Here is a 23,043-nt window from a genome sequence, read left to right on the forward strand (position 1 = left end):
AATGCTCTTTGTGTAATTGTTCTTTATGGGGGTGGTTTAGGTTTCCAAAATGTTTCAGTTTGTTTTAGAATTAAAAAAAAAAATCAGGATTGCATTTATTTGTGTGTGTGTTGTGTGTATGCGACCATAATATACACACTCATATATATTTTTCGTTTACTTGTCTAACTGTTTTTGAAGGAATGAATGTGGATTAACAGTGTTATCCTTTCCTAACAATTATCTTTCGCTACTCTAGCTAGTTTAGTTCTAAAAGACAGCGCCATTGACAAGGGAAAAAAAGGGAACCTTCTCAGATTTTTCAGCTCAGCGGTGGTAATGTTGCAGTGAACACTAATGAGAGAACCCCCACTGATTTGCCTGCTTTGTGACTTTTCTATTTCATAATTATTTTTAAAACGCAAAACGACATGCGGTAGCCTAGTCATGTCTCTACAACTTCCTGGTAGCGCCGTTCTTACTGCAGATGGCAATTTGTTCTTGTAACATATATATCTCTCCGACCATTTTCATCTAATTTGTATGGGTTCTACCATTTCTTTTCTCTCTTTCAGAGACCTTGCTGTGTGTGAGCTAGGGGGTGGCATGACATGCTTGGCTGGGCTCATGGTAGGTCTTTTCTCAATTCCAATCCCATTCAGAGGGAGGAACAAAAGGAAAAATGTTCCAGGGCCTCCAACTGCTGGGTCAGAGAACTGTCAACAGCATCAGCTGCGGTCAAGCTGCCGGGTCTTGAGAGACCTTCTAGATTGACTTACTTTCGGATCATATTGATTTTATGGTTGCCTCGATGAGCAGAAACATTTTACCTCAGTGTAGTCAATATCGCTTGTTGTGACATTCCAGGCCTCGCACGGTCTTTCTTTGCCTTAGCAAAAGCGTTTTTTTTTCTTTTTCTTTTTTTTTTCAGATTATAGTCCCATTTGCTAAGATACAGGAATAGCCTGGCGAATCACAGTTGGAGCACCATGATATAGCTGCTAATGTTTTGCCTGCATTATTACACCAACAAACATGATCCAGAGCGCTCAGTAATTAGATTCTTTTGAATTAGATTGGCCATTCAGGAACGTTGTTCCCCATTCTCTGGGTTCTGAGTCATGTATTCAGGAGATATTATGTAGCAGCACAGTGCATTAGACAAGTTTTTATGTCTCTACAAATAAAAGCATATTGTTACACTGATTGGCATTTGACAAACCTGTCGCTCTTATACAATGTGTCGAGGTTACAGCCCAATGTGCGAGCATGTCAAAGCTCACAAAAAAATTACCCTCACAAAGCCATCTGCCTGCAATGCAAAGTTATATGAAGGGCATCAGGCAGTCAGACAGAAGCAAGCTGAAAGGCAGAGTGACAGCCTTGTATGATGGCTCTACTAGATAAACAGAAGCCCACAAATGAAAGCCTCTCAGAATACCATCATCCGCTGTCACAATGCAATTACCGAACAGAATGATAGCAAGATAGAGGCTCCCGCAAATGGAATGATAAAAGTATTGACTGATTTGATTGAATGATTAAAATAATGCAGACATAAAATGAAAAAAGATTGAAGATTGTTACAGAGAAATAGGTGAGGAAGCATGATACTGAAGGCTTGTCACTCCTGTCTTCACTTCCACACAGACAAGCATATTTGCTCATTGTTTGCTGTGCTCCCTTTTTTTTTTCAGGTTGCTATTTCTGCAGATGTCAAAGAAGTTCTGTTAACTGATGGGAATGAAAAGGCCATCAGAAGTATCCTTATTCAGATAGAAAACGCGTTTGTTGTGCTCATTCCTTTTCCCCGGCTGAGTAACAATTGATATAAAGGAAGACAGCATGGGGTATTAAAAAAGAGGTCTCCCCCCCCATAAGTAATTAAGAAGAAGTAGAAATATATGGAATTAGTTGCATACAACTATGTGTCTTTTTTTTTCTTTCAATGGATTTTTATATTCCCTTCTCATTACAGGAGCCTACATTTTGTGGGCTGTGTAAGGTAATATGAAATTTGTTCCAAAATAATTTTCAAGCATTCTTTTTCCTTTATTTCCATTGATATTTGCCTTTATGAAATCAAATATTTAACATTTATTGTATTGGATAATGTTTGCAAAAATTAACTTCCAGCTTCATTTTTGAGATTGTATTTTATACAAGTGATATTTTATCTACCATGTAATATTATATCTACTCTAGTTGCTGAGGACTTACCTACACTCCCCACTGGAAACAGCTATCAGTTTTTCATTATTTGCTTTTATTTAGAATTCTAAAACCTATCTCTCTTCTTTTCGGCTATGCCATTATATTTCAAACCCCATTATATTAGATTATGCTTTACTAACATGTACACAGAGTTAATGAAAATTGAACTGTACTTTAACTAAGAAAGCAAGCATGATTTGTGGCTACTTTAGCAATCGAGTTGATTTGTTCATGGACCGTTAACAGCCTTTAGAAATTGAGAGGAAAAGTGGAAGATATGTTTGCTTTGGACTTTTTGGTATGCCTTACATTTATATGATGATGTAGGCAATCTACTTATCTAAATTTTAGGTCTCTAAAATGCCAAAGCAGCTTTGATTTTTTTGTGTGTGATATCTTACATAAAACCTGTTTTGGATTTTCTTTGTCAAAACTCTGCTATATAATATTTGAAAAAATAAAATAAAATCTGCAGCCGCTCCATCAGCCTGCTCAAACAGGAGAAAGAAGCACAGAAGCTAATTTTGTTCCGCAGCGCTTGTGTGCTCTACAGAGCCCCACCCAGCTAATTGCTTGACAGAGTTAGAAAAAAAAAATTCAGGAAGGAAAAACAGCCAATCATGATCTTGGCCTTTCACACAAGGGAAAGAGATCACAAAAGGTGCTTCCTTTTTTAAAATGCAGGATTTTAATCATGATCTTGAGACTGTCGCAAGTTTTTCAAAATATTCCTGAAGATGAGCTGATATTGTTTCATTCACTCTGCTCTATTCTGAGTGATTCCGTGCACTGTATCATTTCACTGTGCTCCTCCTCCACATGTCAGGGAAAAGAGAGAACAAGAGCAAAAGGAAGTCAGGTATGCTAGCACACCCAAAGGGATGTTTTAGAGGGGTATAAAGCAGGATTGTTGTGTCATTATAGCCACAGTGACCTGAGGTTTTTCTCAAGTCAGCAGGTGTCTCATTTAATGTCAGAAACCAATGAGAATTTTTATCAAACTATGGGAAGCATGTGTAGTCGATATGTAAATTCAATTGTACTAAAATTATTATTGAGCTAAACTATAGAGCTTCCAAAGAAGGGAAGCAACGCTAATGTCATTAATTAACACACCTTTGCTTTAAACAGCGTAGATGCCATGCCAGCTCTTGAAATCAGAGAGGAAATCTCAGATTCTGTATTCATTCTGCCGGCCTTTCAAAGAAATGATTGGTACAGCCCCCTCCCAAGAAAATGGATTTTTAACATTTGGTCCTCAGAAGCTCAGCCCTGAGAGTGCTTTATTGTGCTGGGTTTTACAATGGGTTTAATATAGCGGGGTGCCAAAGGGCAGGAGGGGAAGAACTTTACAATGTAGATAAAGTAGGTCCTTTCAGGAAGCAGACCAAAACTGGTAGTGTTTTATTTCATCTCTTAAGACTTTCCTGATTGAGTTCAGTTTTATCATGCAGTTGTTCTATGTTTGTGAGCCTTTTTCTGTTGTAACTAGATCTAATTTTTTTAATTAATAGAAAAGAGCAGGCATAAAGCCTTAAAAATTGGCAATGTATTTTCCCTGCTTTTAATACTAATGTTATTCTTGATTTGCTAACAGAGCTTACAATTGGCATTCGTCGTAATCTGTTTTACTGAGTGCGGTTAATATGAATGATTTTTTCTTTCTATTTTAGTGCCCACTTTCTGTAAGAATAACTAATTCACTGAATCACATACTGTTGATGCATATAGATCGAAACAAACTCATTTAAAAATTACTGTTTACATCTTTCCTTTAAAATTTTAGGAAGCCTAAATTATATAGCAGTTGTAGGATATTATCCAAAAATTACTTTCGAAAAAGTAAAAGTGGATGTCAACAAAAAGGAGGGAGAAACATTGCCAGAAACCAGAAAATCTCTAAGCAAAGCTGCTAATTATTCTTAATGGGCAGGATGAGCACATTAAGAAACAAATGAATACATCAGTGAAATGTAATTGAAAATCGACCTGGCAATTGCACATCACATCTGAGTATTGGCCTGTGTATTATTCTCATTTTAAAAATTATTTTTCTTGTTTTTGACATCAGAATTTAATGAATCCAACTGAGACTTACTTCCTAGTCTCTTGAGTTTATAAGATTCTGATATTTACCTTTTTTTTTTTTAAAAAAAAGCATTTTCTGATTTTCCTTTTAATCTTCTCTGTAATTTCTGTTTTGGAATATGTGAGGCAATGAATAGATAAGTTCTGAATCTTTATATCATAGAAGCATATCAGTCAGTTATGAGGTTATTTATTATCTCCTGAAAAGGTTTCAAATGGATTGGCTATATCTTCCATTGACCCTGGAAAGCTAGATGTTCATCTGAGATTTATTAAACAGGGATATCTGAAAAGAGATTAAGACTTGAAGTATAAATGAGTGTATTAAGTCCTAAATATTTTGAGTCATAGCTAATTTTCCCTGAAGGTTCTCCTTGGTCTTTAAACGTACACTGCTAGGTCTAACCCAGGAGCATGTCAGAGCCCCCCTCCCTGACAGCTCCCCTTCCATAAAGGTGCCATTTTATCTGTACCCTAAGAGAACAAAGGATAGATTTGAAAATGGAATCCTTTGGTTCATTGAGTTATCCAGTTATTCTGAAATAGTGCGAAACGTGTTCCTTTTACTTGTCTTCTCCTTTTAGTATAATAGAGAGAAAAATCTCCAAGTGCCTACAGCTAATACTCAATAAGGGTTTATAGCTGATGATTACAGAGATGAATGAGGGAGGGAATTAGTATACTGAGTGATTATTGGTGCTAAGCCTCTTCCAAATAGAAGGACGACATCTAATAGCGAGTGACCCTCTCTGACTACAATCACTAGTTCACCTAGCACAAGTACCCTGAACTCCACTCATCCTTAGTGAACATCAAGTGCATTATTTGCGAAACATGCCAAAGTTTGGTGATGTAAACCCCTGGTTTAACATTATTTAGCCAACAGAATCCCTAACTTGAGTAATTAATGAATGAAACTTCCTGTGGACCATGGATTCTGTGCTGTAGACTGTTCAGAACTTGGGAATCTCAGGCCATCATCCTGTGTCCAGGCCTCTTTTTCCAATACCCATGTCATCTGTATTTCTGTCTACTGGATGACCCATAAGTGAACTCTATGTACCTCGTGTTAGGTAGCAGCCCAACAAATATCTCTTAAAATGAATTCAACCCAGCATTAATTGCACACCGTTTCAGGTGCTAAATACACAGCACTGGACAAGGTGAACACAGCCCCTGTCCTTATGGAGCTGACATTACAGAGAGAGAATTGGTTGGCATCTGGTAATGATTAATGCTCTGAAGTTGTGAAAACATCATCCCTAAGGCCATTGAGTAAGGAATAGAGCAGGGTAAATGAGTACAGTTCTTGTTAGCTGATTAATTACAAGACAGTCAGATGCCACAGAAGTTATTAGTGGGGACAACTGGCATTGTTAATAAGGATTGGACTATTTGCTGTCCTTCCCAAAAAGGGTATTTGTAAATGATGGGAAGTGATAACAATTATTAGTATAATATAACATAGTATAGTATAATATAATATAAATCACTTTGAATGAACAGTATACCTTTAAAAATTTTTTGAAGTTCCAACAGTGATTTTGTTATCTAGGAGCCAAATTTTAACCTAAAACACATTTTTCAGTATGTAACAGAAATCGTTGAAAACACAGAGTTTACCTTGGCTAGAGTATATTTATACATGTGAAAGACTCTGGGAAACTATAGAACAGATGTTCTCTGATTCCTCCCAGGTATTTTAAATTCTGTAATATAAATACATAGTTAGTTCTGAGCAGCAGGGAAAAAATTAAACTTAACTGCCAAACCTCATTTTAGTTACACCTATCAGCATCTCTATCTCACCAAAGCTTTTGCCTGCACAATTCAAAAAGGTAATGAATTCACGTGACTGAGGCACTACTGTGTGTCAGATCAATTATATGTGAAGGAAGCTCCATTAAGCTTCCTAACAACCATATAAAATAACTTGTTATTCCTATTTTGGAGATACGGCTCAGAAAGGTTAATTTACCAAAGGCCACTCGGCTACTAAGTATTGGAAAGAGGACTAGAAGCCAGATTCATTTTACTTCAAAATTTATGTTTTTTTCTCATTAAACCATTCAGACTCACCAAAAACAAGAATGATTTAGTTAGTGTCTTGCATTTCCTCAACACCTTCTGGATAGAGAGGCCTCTTGTCCATAAATGTGACAGTGTTGATTAATGGGGAGTTCACAGCACCTTTACATCATCCTCTCAGTTCATTCAAGAAATAAGCACATTTAAGGATATTTTGCAGACTTAAATTAGCAAATGTTGCTACATCAAACATTTGAAAAAAACCTCTGGAGGTCAAAATGAAACAGGATTTATATTATAGTCTCATTTTTGATACTACAATGAAATAAAGGTAACATAAACCAAGAAAGGAATGCATTGTGACTCATAATGATACTACCTTACAGATAGTGACTTGCTTAAAGAACAGTGTCAATTCTCAAAGTATATATCCAACCACTGATAATTTGATGATCGCTAATATAAGTGAGGTTAATATTTTAATAATATTTTATAAATATACGTATATTAAGACATCCGATAAAATGTGTGTATAAATTAGTTACTATTACACAAAAACATATCTTTTAAGACTAACTGAAACACAATTAAAATGGAACCCCACTTTATTTGAGAAGAAAATCTGGAGATGGAATCCTGGTTTCCTTTTAGCCACAAGCACATAACCCTGTAGCTATGAAAGTCTAGTTGCCCAGACAAGAAGGTTGGAGGTGACTGCTCTGTACCCATTTAATCAGATAACATAAAGGCTTTCTTTGCACCCCTGCACCTCCCACTGAAGTTTTGCAGAAGCTGGGTGCAGTTCAGAAAATACGATTTGGTCCATCGTGTTGAATACCATCCTGGACATATTGACTCAGTTTGATTGGATTTCTTTATTACCCTGCGGTGACACTGAAGAATGACAGAATCTTCTATTGAACACAACGCCATCCATGTGAATCACCTCAAACTTTGACCTAAAGTAAAGGACGGGGAGCAGGCTATCAGAATATGTCTCTTAAGGTAATATTTTAAACTGCAATTATTGCTTTATCTCTTTGCCCTTGCTTTATTATAATAAGCACAAAATATCTTCCTTGCCCAGTTCTAAAAATAAAGCAGCCTAAATACTGTGAGTTTTTTCTTTTAAAAAATTGCTTTTGGAATATAAATATATATGCTTGCTTCAGCCTGACCACCTGGAGTCACAGGTTTATAAATTGTATAAAAGTATATAGTGTTAAGATGTTTACTAAAAATTATTAATAGATTTTCAGAGTTATATAATTTAACTTCCCTGTGACTATTTTATAAAAAGTATTACCTCCACTAACAAAATAATATGTTTTGCTTGATAGATTAGTCATGTACTCATATGCGCTACAGGTGAACTGGGAGCATTGTGATATACAATTGGATACCATGGAAACGCCAGGGAGGGTGTGGCCAGAGTGTGGGGTGCTTAATCAAAACCAGTTGTCAGTTGACTCTACTAATTTTGTTCTTCTCAGAATGAAGATGTCAGCTGTCCTTTTCTGTAAGACATTTCATTTAGAAGACTTTCCTGAAATACTTTTTTCCTGAAATAGACAGAACTGTGGGCTGATTGTGTCATTTTAGTTAATCAAAACAAGTAGGCAAATTAGTCTCTTTTATTTTTTTAATGAATATAATTTAACGGTATTTAATTTGCATACAGGAAAGTTCACCCGGGGGAAAAAAAAAGTCTGCATTATAGCACTTTTGTAAACCTCAACAAAGGAAACCTAATTGATTTTCCTGCCCACTCCTGGGGGAAGAAAGCTATCACAGTACCTGCTTATTCACTCAGAGAAGAAATGGGTGTGTCTGGTGGTTCAAACAGAGATTTGGGTTAAAAAGTCCTGTGGCTCTGTTCTGGCAGGGAGATGGTGGCCAATGCTTGCTTTGAGCATTCAGGAAATTTGCTTTTCTGAGCAATGGGGGAACATCGCTTGTCTACTTGGTTTCCTCCCCATGGGACCAATTTAGTTCAGCTTGCCGCCTTCACTGGAATTGTTTTATTATTTATTTATTAATTTTTTGTTTATTTAAACCTGCCTTTTTTCAAAAGAGGGATTTTGTGGTTTCTTACAGTGATACATAGAATATGCCATATAAAATAAATCAGAAAATAAGGGTAAGTGGAAACTTAAAGGCCAGAAAAATATGATAAAAAATAGGAGTAGAGGTCAGGACAGAAAATATGTCATAAGAGCTCTTGTGATTGTTAGAGGTAGTCTCTGAGTTGCACAGGGGCCAGAGCAAAGAGAGAAAGAGGAACATTTATAAGATCTGTAGCATTCAGATATTGAAGCAGAAGTAGTTGATCGGAAATCCAGCTTTCCCTAGTTTTGAAACCTTACATAATTCTCTCACAGGCCTCATAAAGATGGTACTGCGTGATATAATGGACCATCTCCTCAACAACATCCTTTTAATAAGTATTGCTTTTTTGTACAAGTCCTTACATGCCAACAGATGGCCAAAGACCAAAGCATGGGTCTATAAAGGCAATTCTTCAAGGGACCTTCTACTAAATTGACTTTTTTTTTCTCAGAAATTCATTTTCCCTCCAAATGTTTCTCCATCTTTCTCTTCCTATTTGCTCTCAAGTCTTCCCCTGCTGCTCATCTCCACCCTTCCTAGTAGTATTTAGAAGACTGGAGATACTTTGACGTGGAAAGTTTCAGAAACCTGCTGTTGCACTCCCCACTGACTGGAAGAGGCTTGCCTTTGGACCCCTCGTTCTTTTATGGAGTAGTCTCCTCCTAGCTAGCACCCATAAAGCTGGCCTTGCCATGGCACTACTGAATGTACATTTCACTGACAAAACTGTAGCCCAGGGAAAAGAAAGAGCTTCCCTGTGGTAGAGAATTTAGAATTTGGTGATGGGGTGAGGCTAAGACCCTTCTCCTCCTGTCTCATACCCTACCATTCTTCCCTTTTAATGGTACAAGAAGAGCACTGTGTTTCCGTGTTTTTTTGTTTGTTTGTTTGTTTTTACAGGGAGAGACAGTTGATAATCATTGCAGAAACTTTTTCTTTTGGGGATGGAAAGCAGATTTCTGTAGGTTAAAAGTCACTCAAGAAAATTATTGCATAGGTATTGCCTTTAAAAAGTTTTATTGTGGAAACATATATATGTAACAAAATTTGCCATTTTTTGAGTGTACAATTCAGTGGCATTAATTACATTCACAGTGTTGTGCAAACAATACAAAAACTCTTTTACCCATTGGTCTAGTTTGCTAGCTGCTGGAATGCAACACACCAGAGACAGATTGGCTTTCAATAAAAGGGGATTTATTTAGTTAACGTACAGTTCTTCAGAGGAAAGGCAGCTAACTTTCGACTGAGGTTCTTTCTTACGTGGGAAGGCACAAGGTGTTCTCTGCTGGTCTTCTCTCTGGGTTCTGGGTTGGAACCCAGGACTCTGGATTCCAACAACTTTTCCCGGGGTGATTCCTTTCTGCATCTCCAAAGGCCTGGGCTGAGCTATGAGTACCGGTATAAGGTATGCTGAGCTGCTTGGGCTGTGCTATGTTGAGCTCTCTCATTTAAGCACCAGCCAATTAACTCAAACATCATTCATTGCAGCAGGCATGCCTCCTAGCTGACTGCAGATGTAATCAGGAACAGTTGAGGTTCACATGCCATCGGCTCATGTCCACAGCAATATAACTAGGCATCTTCACCTGACCAAGTTGACAACTGAATCTAACTACCACACCTATTAAGCACTAACTCCCCATCCTCTCTTCCCCATAGCGCTTGGTAACTTCTAACCTACTCTATGTCTCTATGAATTTGCCTTTTCCAGGTATTTCATATAAGTAGCATTATAGAAGATGTATCCTTTTGTGTCTGGCTTATTTCACTTAGCATAATGATTTCAAGTTTCATCCATGTTTGTAGCATCTATCAGAACTTCATTCCTATTTATGGCTGAATAATATTCCATTATATGTATATACTACCTTTTGTTTATCCATTCATCTGTTGATTGGTTGCAGAAGCTTTCTTAACTCTGTCCTTTAGATGTGAAAGAACTGATCACAAGGAATCAGAAAGCTGGTGTGTTTAAGACTCGGAAAATATCAAGCTGGTAAGTTATCTTTTTGCATGAAAATGCTCAACTCAGTGCTATGAATGATTATTTAGAATAGTAATAGTTAATATTTATTGAGCACTTACTGTGTGTCAGACACTGTTATAAGGACTTTATAAGTATTATCACATTTAATGTTCACAAGAACCCTTTGAGGCAGGTGCTTCTATTATTCTGAATTAATAGGTGAGAAACTAAAGATAAGTATATTGAATATGGTGGATGGTTTAAGGGTTGGGATTATACTGTATGAAGTAGAAGTGCAGCCTGGAGCTTTCTCAGGAATGACTTTGTTCTACTGATTCTCAACCGGGGGTAATTTTTCAGTGCCTGGAGATATTTTTAACAGTCATGACTGGGGTGCGGGGTGGGTAGGGGCCAAGACTGCTGCTAAACCTCCTGCAATGCACAGGATATCCCACGACGACAAAGAATTATCTGGCCCAGAATAGCAATAATGCCATGATCGAAAACCCCTGCGCTGTTCCGTGTATCCATTCCCTTGGAGATTCTATCAGCCCTTACTCAAGCTAGGTGAAATGCTTACTTCACCAAAACAGTGATGTTTTCTATGAGGCTTCTTCTTTTTTTTTTTTTTTAACCCTGCTGGTATATACATAGAAGAATACGTAATTATTTAGTAGTTTTCACTTGGGATATCTGTATTTATGCATGCTTTCTTTTCTGCATTTAACCAAAGATATTAGAAGAAAAATTCCTTTTCAATTAATTATTTTATTTATTACTTTTAACTTCCTTTCCTTTGATAGTTTGAGTTTTCCCTACATTCAAGACATTCCCCCAATCCACCCCAGTAGCCCAGTTTAAGGAAAGAAAATGTGGACAAACAGCTAGAATGCTTAAAAACTAAAGTGATTGACGTCTTGGGATAAGCTATGAAATAATAAGAACTTTTTTATCTTATATTAATGACTGAATGTAATCAAATATCCATATATGTATTTTTTTAACCCTGCGTTGGAACTCCATCAGGGTACACCGATGGAGCAGGGGGCCGTGTGCTCTGTGTATCTCTCAGTGAACAAACCAGCTCTGCTTCCCGGAAAACCTTCCGCAGGGCCGGAGGAAGAGCAGGTCTGCCCTTACCTCGGCGTCCTTCCTTCTCCCAGCAGCCCTGACCCCACAGTGCCGACTGCCCATACCCTTGGAAAGAGGACTTCAGTTTTGATCAGGATTTTCAACCTGGTCTTTTAGTTATCAATCAAAAGCACATTTTCTGTGTTGTTCTCATTTACATTTGTTTAATGCTTAAGGTCATTTGTGACCATTTGAGTGTATTTCGGCATATGGAATCAGGGAATAATAGATTTCAGCTTCATGCTGTGAAGATAGATTGTGTTTTTACAAGAACATAATGTTGTTTACTGGGTGTTAATAATCACTAATTAATAAACATACCTAGACTTCTAAAATGTTGCATTCTAGGAATAAAAATGTCAAGTGTTTAACTTAGAAGTGCTGGTATTTGCTGTCATCTCTAGATAAAATAAACAAAGTTGCTTAAAAAAGTAAAATGTTGCTTTTCAACATAGGACATATCTAAAATGCTTAATACATGGCCTTCGCTCCTTTTCTTCTGTTCTCAAAAGTTCTGTTTCTGAACACATTGTTATCTGGCCATATAGCCTGTATGTCAGTGGACATACAGGAGCCTCCGGTTGAGGAAGTTTTAGTGTTTTTATCTCATATTAATTGTGGTCAGTATCTTCCCTTTTTTTAAATTTTTTATTTTTTTTTAAACATACAAACACAAACATTCTTACCATATGATCATTCCATTCTTGGTATATAATCAAGAATTCACAATATCATCACATAGTTGTATATTCATCACCATGATCATTTCTTAGAACATTTGCATCAATAGTGTCTTCCCTTTTAACTACTGCAAGCATTTTGTCCAAAGTTTATTAAAGCACTTGCCCAGAACACAGGTGGATGAGTCAGTCCTTAAAAGCCTTGATCTTTTATTAAGGAGCTACTTGACCACTTAACCTTCAAGATGCTAAAAGGAAACTGCTAGCTGATGTTGTAATAATCAGCCTCCCCCTTCTATCCGCTGCTTTCCCATCCATAACTAGTACAATGTGATGAACGCATTAGCTCCACAAGAGAAGAAACAACAGGAAACCATTTACAAAAGAGCTAAAATTATAGTTCAATATTATTTTTTAGTGCCTCAATGCCTATGCAGAATTTCTCCTCCAAATTAGTGGAATAACAGCAGCGACAGATAACTAAGAGGTATTTACCATAGCTACAAAGCCCGCATATGAGCCAAATATTTCTTCTATTAAAAAGTACGTCAAAGCATGACCTGAAGTTTGTAAGACCTGAATGTCCTATGACTTAATTTGTGGAGAGGATGTAAAACTGGAAAGGAAAGTCATATTATGAGAAAAGTGAGCTTGGGAAATGAATGGTGTTCTTAAAAAAGAATGAAAAGCCACCCAGAAATTGGACTGGCACCCTAAACTCCTTTTCCCGCTGCTCTTACAGTCTTCGCAGGACTGAGCAGCATTCCTCCCACTGCCGACTCTTCCTACCTGGCTGATAGGGTAGACCCAGGTTTTGTGGGTCCTGAAACTTACTTTAAGGGCCGTCTTTAAGAAGAGGCAAATTTTACGAAATAGGACCGTGTGAGCACATTTCTATGGACTCTTCACAGGGAAAAGGTTGTGCGGGTGAGGGGTCATGATACTTCAGCTTCATTGGCCTTGCAGTAAATGCACCTCTGCTTTCATAACCACCACCATCCTTGCCTGGAATAACTTCCTTTCCTAATGTCCCAAACTTTCTTATGCCCGCTGATCTATTTTAGTTCTGACTGTTGCTAAATATAACAGATATGTTTATGAATGCCTAGGAGCTTTAATCCAGGCCAAGACCTAGGATCCACATGTATGAAGTGTTATATCCTTTATATCCCAAATATCTTAATATGTTCATTCGTTTATCTGTCCAACCAGCCATCCATTCATATAATGAATACATCCAAAGTACTCTGCCTTTGAGAATATAAATATGGAGTTAGCAAGAGGAAATAACTCTTGAACAAAGGAATCCGTGTTACCAAATATAGCCAGAGATTGATGAAAGAGCAAGGATATTTACAGCATCTCAGTTATTGGGCTTATCAGAAGCTGTCTTCAAAACTGTGACTGTCTGAAAAAGAAGCATTCAGAGCTTTTGACATCTACATATTTCTAGATCTTCCAGAATTAGTGAATGGCGTTATTCTTTGATTAATATTAGTTTAAAAGTTACAGTTAAGAAAAAAGCAATTAAATTTTCCCTGCTGTGATATTAAAAGTATATTTCTACTTAAGGAAAGAGTTTTTCTTTGTGTGAAAACTGCTAGTGACATTTAGGCCAGTGGCTTTTATTTTTCTTGATTAACCGTTAATTTGAGTAAACCATGGAGCTTACCGTAACATTTAAGACTTTTTATAAAAACACAAAATTTACCTTTATACAGGCCCCTAGGATTGACTCTTGGTCCCATTTTCCTATAGGTTTTTTTTTTTTTTTAAGATTTACGTCTTCTCTTAGGCCCAGTTTCCTTTAGAGTTTAAATTGGGGATTTGGGAAAATGACTGAAAAATTCACATTCCCACGAAATGGGACCAAGTTGCTGATTTTCTGGGTCTTCTGCAACATGGCCTCACTCTCCTCGCCCAGCCTCCCCAGCACACGCCTCCTCTTCACTCTCCTCCTGTCACACTTGGTCTTTCCTGTCCCTGGTCTTTGCCAGTCTTGTTCTTCTCCTCTATGTCCACGTAAATCCTATCTTGTAAGGTGGCCCAATCACCATTTCCTCCTGCCTTCTCAACATGTTTCAGCCTACTAGAATTTTTTCTTTCTCTTAACTTCTGTTGGCTGAGAAAAGAACCACAGTTTAACATATATTCTTTTATTGTTTCAAGTGTGTTGGTTTGATTCCATGCTCATTCATTCATTTCTTGGTTTATTCATTTGTTGACAAATATTTTGGAGACCTTTTATGTGCCAATTACTGTTCTAGGTGCTTGAGGTATAGTGGAAAACAAGACTGACAAAAAATCTGTGTCTTCTTGTGGTTTATGTTCTAGGGAGGGAAAGAGATTTTTCTTGAAGGCAAGGATTCTACATCATATGTTTTTGTATTAACTGAAGCAATTAGTACACTTTATGCTGGTATATGAAGGCTTTTAAGATTTGTATTTTGGAGCACATTTTGAAACACATGAATCCATAAGCTTGTGGAACCAATTTTTGGGTAGAAGAAAATCAAGCTCTAGAGATTCAGATATCAGTTTATAAATTAGGTAGCTGACTTTCATTTCAGTACAGGCTTCTTCTATCAGGCATGCACATGCAGTGTCTGTGGACAAACTGAGTGTAGAAGTAGGTATTTATCTGTCCTTTGTCAGATCGAAGAGGAAGATTAGTAGAAGATAACTGAGATTAGGAAACTGAGGGCTTTCTTCAAGGAATTTTCAGGTAAAACATATGTGTTATTAAGTTTTGCTAGAAGCATAGTAACAGAATCTTGAGAACTGCAGGACTTCTAGAGATGCTACAGGACTGTTTCCTTCTTTGCAATCTTGGATATGAGAAAATGAAATTACTTTCTATTACTGATATAAAGTTGTTGATTTCCTTCGCAAGTTTGTAGAGAGTTTATGTTCCTACTATTTAGTATTTTAAACTAAAGAAACCAACTCCTCCAAGAATGTTATCCAGTTTCAGATATTTTGATAGCGTTCTCTCTTTTTTTTTTTTTGGTATTAAAATTAACCAGATTTTAAAATTTGGGGAGACTGTTACTTTTTTATTAAGACCTTCTAAAAGCTGCAGCAAATTAAAAACTAAGGTTTTTTTCTTCCAAGATAAAATGGTGTTGATTCTGGGCATGCCAAGACCTGCTCTTCACCAAGATCAAAACCTCATTACACAAAATAGGCCAGGTTTGTATTTATAGCCAAGTGTGTGTGTTAGCGTGCTGAACCCTGTGAAAGTGTCTTCTCATTTTAAGGGGAGCATCACTCCTTCACAGAATCTTATATGACAGAAGTTACATATCAAAATACTGATGTCTTCATTTCCAAAGAAGTTCTTCCCTTAAAAATAGGCAAGAGGAAATCTTAAAAAGTGTTTTTTTCGAAAGCAGCCACATAATAGTTCCTTGCTTAACAATAATAATACTTTTGCTTTAATAATAAGCATTATTTCATTTTCAATTCTTTGTTATTATATACAAGGCTGCAGTGATCACATAAATTGCACATTTGCAAGAATATCCACAGTACAGATTTTCAAAAATAAACTTTTGTCTACTCCTATGCCCTTACAAAACTGTCACTTAAGTATAGTTTTGCAGTATATTTTCATGTCTAAGACTAGCCTCTTGCCATTATTCCTTTATTTTTGGAGTTTTCTAAGCTTCTGTGGATTTATTATATTGACATTTTACTGATCAAAATAAGTTTATAAATTAATTCACTGACTTGATATTTTTATAACTTTGAGTCTTCCTATTTAAGAATACAGTGCTTTGTTCTTTTTTGTTGTTGCCCTACAGTCATATGTATTTTTTTTAAAGTTTTATCTTAGTAACATATATAAAACAAAGTTTTCTCTTTAACCACATTCAAATACATAAGTTAATGGTATTAATATATTCACAAAGTTGTGTTACCGTAACCACCATCCATCCAGTTTTGGCAAGACTTTTCCCTCACCCCAAACAGAAATTCCGTACTAGTTAAGCATTTACTCCCATTCCCTATCCCTACCCTAGCCCCTGGTAACCTACGTTCTAGTTTCTGAATCTATAAAATTGCTTATTCTGATTATTTCATGTCAGTAAGATCATAGAGTATTTGTTCTTTTGTGTCTGGCTTAAAGTCATCCTAGGGGGTGTGAAGTGGTAGCTCATTGTGGTTTTAATGCATTTCTCTAACAATTAATGACGCTGAACAGCTTTTCATGTGCTAGTTGATCATTTGTAATCTTCTTTGGAGAAATGTCTATTCAAGTTCACCCATTTTTAAATGGGATTGTCTTTTTGTAGTTAAATTGTAGCAGTTCTTTATATATTCTGGATATTTAAATCCTTATCAGATAAATAATTTGCAATTTTTTCTCCCATTATGTAGTTTTTTTCACATTTTCGTAATGTCCTTTGTACAAAAGTTTTAATTCTTATGAAGTTCAATTTTTTTTTTTATTTTGATGCTTATGTTTTGAATGTCATTTCAATGAATCCAGTGCTAAATCAGAGGTCATGAAGATATTTCTCAATGTTTTCTTCTAAGTTTCATAGTTTCAGCTTTATTTTATTATTATTATTGCTATAATTGTTATTATTTTGCATGGGCAGGCGCTAAAAATCAAACCCGGATCTCAGGCGTGGCAGGTGAGAATTCTACCACTGAACCACCATTGCACTGCCCAGTTTCAGCTTTATTTTTAGGTCATCAGTACATTTTGAGCTAATTTTTATTTATGGAGTCCGTAGGGGTTCAACTCCATTCTTTTGCATGTCGTTTTCCAGTTGTCCCAGCACCATTTGTTAAAGAGATTATTTTTTCCCTATTAAACTCCAGTCAGAAATCAATTGGCCATAGATGTCTGGGTTTATTTCTGGACTCTCAATCCTACCTCATTGGTCTATATGTCAGTCTTTATGACAGTACACACTATTTTCATTATTGTGGCTTTGTAGTAAGTTTTGAAATAAGGAAGTGTGATTCCTCCAACTTTTTCCTTTTCAATATTATTTTGGCTATTCAGAGCCCCTTTCAGTTCCATATGTATTTTTGGGTCAGCTTTTCAAGCTATTATTTTTTTGTTTAACACATGTTTAACTAGCCAGCTTGACAAGTTCTTATTTTTTATAATACCTTGTCGGTTTATTCTCTTGGGTTTTCAAAATAACACTTTTGCATTCTTCATGATTTTATACCCCTATTTTTCTTTCCCTTGTATAATTTTATTAGATAAAATTATAGAATGTTATTAAATAATGGGCTTTTTCAGTTTGACTTCGTTAAGAATGCTCTAATGTTTCACCATTAAGTATGCATTAGCTCTTGAGTTTAGATATATAATGATATTTTTAATCCTGTTAAGGAACTTTTTAATTGATTTCTATTTTAAGATACTTTATCATAAATAAATATGGAACTTTAGCAGATCCCTTTTGTGGAATCTATGGTGATGATCACATTATTTTGCCTATTTCACCTATCACTACGATGAATCATATTAATAGTTTCCTAATATTAAAACAAAAATACATTTCTGATATGAACCTCACGTCATCATATTAAGTTTAGCCTAATATGCTGTTTTATTTTAATAAGATATATGTTTTTTTAAATAACAGCTTTATTGAAAGATAGTTCACATCATATAATTCACCCATTTTCATGTACAATTCAGTACTTTTCAGTATATTCACAAGTTGTGCAACACTCACCACAACTTTAGAATGTTTCTTCACCCTTAAAGAAACATTATACCCATAAGAAGTCATGTGCCATTTCTCCCCAACCTGCCCCTCCCTTCCACCAGTAGGCAAACACTAATTACTTTCTTTCTCTGTAGATTACTTATTATGGACACTTTATATAAATGGAATCATAACATGTGGTATTTTGTGTCTGGCATCTTTCACTTGACAACGTTTTCAAGGTTCATTCATATGGTAGCATATTTCAGTACTTCATCTCTTTGTATGGGTGAATAATATTCCATTATATGGATACATCATATTTATCTGTTCAGTGGTTGATAGGTATTTATTTAGGCTTTTTTTGGCTGTTATAAATAATGCTGCTATGAACATTAGTGTACAACTTTTTGTATAGACATATATTTTCATTTCTCTTGGGCATATATAGTTATATGGTCATGTGGTAACTCTATATTTAAACTTTGTGGCCCTTCCAGACTGTTTTCCAAAGCCACTGCATAATTTAACATTCCATGCAGTGTTTGGTATTTTCTGGATTATTTTTGCATGAGTAGTCATCAGTAAAATTGGTCCACAATTTTTGTTAATTGTGCCATCTTTGCCAGATTTTAAGATCACTGATATGCTGGCTTCTTAAAAGAATTTGGAAGTTTTCCTTATCTTTTGAACCATCTCTTATATGAGTCACTCTAAGTTGCTAGCATAATGCTAAAGCAGAACAATTTTACCCCCTTATTTTGTGATTGTTTGAGCTGGCAAAAAAGAGCAAAATTCCTGTACCAAAATGCACTATGATTGTATGTATTATCAGTTTGAAAAACACAGTAAGAAAAAGCAATGAAAACACCAAAAAGCAATAATTAATTTTTAAATTTTATATAAAATATATATGGTTGCAATTTCTAATCCATTAACTCTAATTTTTATTGTCACTTTATTTTGTTACCATGTAAGTTAATCAACTGTCATAATCATAGAAACAGGGATATTTTAAATGGAAAATATTATTAGTAAAATAATTAGTACCTTTCATTCCAAGACCACAAAACCCTTTACAAGTCCCCCTTTCCCGGTGTAGAGTATACCAGTCACCATTATGAGGGTCCTGGCTGTTAGGCAACTCTATCTTCCCATTGGACCCTGAAATAAGTTTTATTACAGGCAAAAATACAGAGCCAGAGGGTGGAATAGGTTTAAAACTAGCCCAGAAACATTGAAGTGATAAACTGGAGCCATGGTTTACAAAGTATCAGACATTCGGAGGGCTTGTTATTGTTAACAGCACAGATGTTTGGCCCCATCCTGTGAGAGACAAGGGTGAAGTCAGGGATTTTGCATTTCAATCAGGTTCCCAAGTACCAATGCTGGGGGCCTGAAGATTGCGCTTTGAGAATCACTAAACTAGGGTTTTCTCTAAGAGTTTTTCACTAAATTCAGTAGTATTTCTTAGTTATAAAGTTGTCCAGATTTCTATTCCTTAAAACCAATTCAACCCGCCCTAATGATGTATTTACGAAGAAAGGAAAGAAGGATCAAGTCTCGGCTGCTGTAGTTAATCAAATTGTAGGACTTCTGAGGTAAAGAGTTTATTAAAGCTTCACTTTCCCTTCACCTGTCTCCAAGCCTTATTTCTAGTCAGGAATATAAATTAAGTTCATTTCAGGACAAAATCAGCAAAGTTGGTCAAGTAATCAGTTTCAAGGGATTTATATAAATGAAATCCAGTTTTGGTTAATCTTTGAAGTTGCTTACTTATCTGGAATGGACCCTCTAAAATTTCTCTTTTGAAAATAAGGAAATTTGATGTCTATAACTACAGTCTAGACCTAAGACTATAGATGACCTAAATCCCAATCCATTCAGGTAGAGATCATGGAACAGGGTTTTTCTCAGTGACTCTTGACCTATCCTCATCAAAATCACCTGTAGTGCTTATTTTTAAAACATAGGTTCCTGGGCCTCGGACGCCCTGCGTTGAGGCTCAAGAATTAAAATTACCAACCTCTGGTGTCGCTAATATACCTGGACCGTGGGCCACACTTTGATGAGCCCATTCTATTCCTCAGTTGTTGCTCATTTTCATATAGTAACTGAAAACCCAAAGGTGAATCTGTGGATAGCTTGTTGTTTGTCCTCTGGACAGGTATTTTTTTTACTTTCCACATGAGGGCTTTATCCCCCAATTTGGACTCTGAATTTCCATGGAATCATCTTAAGGAAGATATGAGTGACAATGGGAAAGGAAAAGTTATACAGACAAGAGAACAGTTCTGATTAATTTCTTGACTACCTCACAGCCATCACTTGTTGGAATTTGACAAGAGTCACACATCCAAGGTGAGAGAGGCCCTAGGGATAATCCAGCAGTGGTTCTCAATCAGAGGTGAGCTATAAGCCCACCCCCACACCCCCACACACTCTGTTTGTAACTGTATGGGACTTTTTGGGGGGGAGGGGGACGTTTGTCATAATGACTAAGGAGTATTACTAGTTTCAGAAAGAATAGAGGTGTAAACAACCTATAATTCAAGGGACAGTCCTATACAATAAAGAATTAACCTGGCCAATGCCAATACTACCCCAGTTGAGAAATGCTAATCTTAAATTAGGTAAGGAAATACAGATCCAGAAGTATTGCTAGGATCTCTTGTAGCATTGCCTTGTTTTTCTGGACTTTTCTGACTCTGTTTATTTGCACTCTTTAAATTAAGGCATGGAATTAATTTTGTTAAATAATATTTTACACCTAAAACATTTCCTTATATCATCCACTATTCTAGTCGAACTTATATTATTCAGTTCAATGCAATAACATATGATGTAGTGTCTGCTATGTGGAGGAACTATCATGGGCTCATTCAAAGTTACAAAGATGAATAAGAGGGAGGTGTTCTTGCCTAAGAAGTTCAAAATATCTAAAGGAGAAATAGACACTGTTCTAGTTTGCTAGCTGCTGGAATGCAATATACCAAAACGGAATGGCTTTTAAAAAGGGGAATTTAATGAGTTGCTAGTTTACAGTTCTAAGGCCAAGAAAATGTCCCAATTAAAACAAGTCTATAGAAATGCCCAATCGAAGGCATCAAGGGAAAGATACCTTGGTTCAAGAAGGCCGATGAAGTTCAGGGTCTCTCTCTCAAGTGAGACGGCACATGGTGAACACAGTCAGGGCTTCTCTCTCAGCTGGAAGGGCTGGAAAGGCACATGGCAAATATGGTGTCATCTGCTACCTTTCTCTCCTGGCTTCCTATTTCATGAAGCTCCCAGGGAGGCGGTTTCCTTCTTCATCTCCAAAGGTTGCTGGCTCATGGACTCTCTGCATCTCATGGCTTCATCGTTCTGCTCTCTCTGAATCTCTTTTCCCAAAGCGTTTCCTCTTTTATAGGACTCCAATAAACCAATCAAGACCCACCCAAATGGGAGGAGACATGCCGTCCCTTAATCCAGTTTAACAACCACTCTTGACTAAATCACATCAACCAGGGAGATGATCTCATTACAGTTTCAAATATACAGTATTGAATAGGGATTATTCTACCTTTATGAAATGGGATTTATATTAAAACATGGCTTTTCTTAGGGGGCATATATCCTTTCAAACCAGCACAGACACCCAGGGAGCAAAATATAAAACAGGGTCTTCTGTGATTGAGGTAATCATGGTCTGTTAGTATTAAGAAAAGATAATTCAAGGTGGAGGGATCCTGGAAAGTTCCATAAAGGAGGTGGCTCTTGAGCTTTAGCTTTAGCAAATGAAAGGCAAAGGAAGAAGTAGTTAAAACTGGAAGTAGGGACCCCATATATACAAAGCAGGGGGGAAATAATGAAAGCCTTAGATGTAGATAATATGTATTCAAGCAAATGTAATGACATGGTCTGATAAGTGGGGAAATACTAAAGAGAGTCCATGAAGAAAAAGACCATCAAGAATGGGGCCACTTTGCAGCAACTCAGGAAGCCAATTGCAGGAGCTGAGATCATTGATGAATGTAGAAACTCCCCTAGAATGAGCTCATTCCTGGAGGATGATGATTGGACAAATGTGAAAGCTGCTGTGAGACCTCCAGGGAACACGGTAGAGTAGGATGCTCCAGAACCCACTCCTCCTCCAAAACAGCTAGCAGACAGGCAGGAACTTTCTGAAGCGTCTGTTCTGGGGCTCAGGAGGCGATGGGAGTACTGTACAGAATCCAGGGAAGAGCAAGAGGAAAAGGCTGAGAAACTGCAGTAAAGAACTGTGAGTAGCTACCTCCATGGCAGCTGCCAGCACCCATCACCCACTCCCAAGGCAGGCCGCCTTCGAGTCCAGTGTCAGGCTGGCTGCTGTAGATGGAGAAGGGCATGGAAGTTCTCTTCCCCAAGAATGTGGGGAATTATGCCACAGTTGGGCACTGGTTATGGTATTTGTTCAGCAAATTTGTATAATAAGGTCCTGGCTCTGAGCTGCTCTTTAAGCCCACCCTAGACAGAGATGGCTTGCACCCATTGTTTCAACCTCAGCACCAACAGGGGAGGAAACAGTGGAGATTTAAAGACATGCCTCCTTAGGGTGGCAGGTTTTCTGTAGGGCACCATCTGCTGGGCAGGCTGGGAAGGCGCAGCTTGGAAAGTCATTGCAAAGACTTTTGGTGTTTTTCCTGACCCTCTCTTCAGGGCTCTTTGGAGCTGGTCTGTACCCCCTTTGTGGGGTCCCTGGTCCTTCTTTGGCTGGGAAATTCCTCTCCAGTCTGACCCTCATCCCAGAATTTGCCCTCCAGGCCAAAGCAACTAAATGCAACTAAAAAATTATTTTTAAAATGCAGAGGCAAATAAGACAAACAGAACAGATCAAGATTCAAGATTCCCAGAGAAGGAACAGAGGAAAGAAGTTTTCTCCTGGGGGTGAAAAAATTGTGTAAATAGTACAGTCGTAAAAACTGTACCATATATCCAGGGCAAGAATCAGACAAAAGTGAGATGAAAAAATCTGATCAAATAAATTAGGGCAATTCTAAAGGTCTAGAATAAGTAAAAGCAAGTGTCAAAGTAGAGCCTTAACACAAAGCCAATCAACAATAAAGCCCTAGGCAAGAGAGAGAAACTGACCTATAGAGTAAACTCATCAAGATAATCAGATGCCTAGATGTCAGCAAAAAATTAC

The 23,043-nt window shown here is 37.0% G+C and overlaps 1 protein-coding gene across 3 annotated transcripts in view; it reads left to right on the forward strand.

Annotated features, from left to right (window-relative positions):
* Nucleotides 1-23,043, forward strand: part of CAMKMT (calmodulin-lysine N-methyltransferase) — a 542,173-nt gene that overhangs the window by 408,714 nt on the left and 110,416 nt on the right. For all 3 annotated transcript variants that reach the window (XM_077134133.1, XM_077134134.1, XM_077134132.1), the window contains exons 5-7: nucleotides 555-609; nucleotides 1,677-1,740; nucleotides 10,351-10,417. In XM_077134133.1, coding sequence (XP_076990248.1) covers nucleotides 555-609; nucleotides 1,677-1,740; nucleotides 10,351-10,417 — 186 coding nt within the window. The remainder of the gene's footprint in view (nucleotides 1-554; nucleotides 610-1,676; nucleotides 1,741-10,350; nucleotides 10,418-23,043) is intronic.

The sequence above is a fragment of the Tamandua tetradactyla genome, chromosome 17 (assembly GCF_023851605.1).
Source record: "Tamandua tetradactyla isolate mTamTet1 chromosome 17, mTamTet1.pri, whole genome shotgun sequence".
NCBI classification, from domain to species: domain Eukaryota; kingdom Metazoa; phylum Chordata; class Mammalia; order Pilosa; family Myrmecophagidae; genus Tamandua; species Tamandua tetradactyla.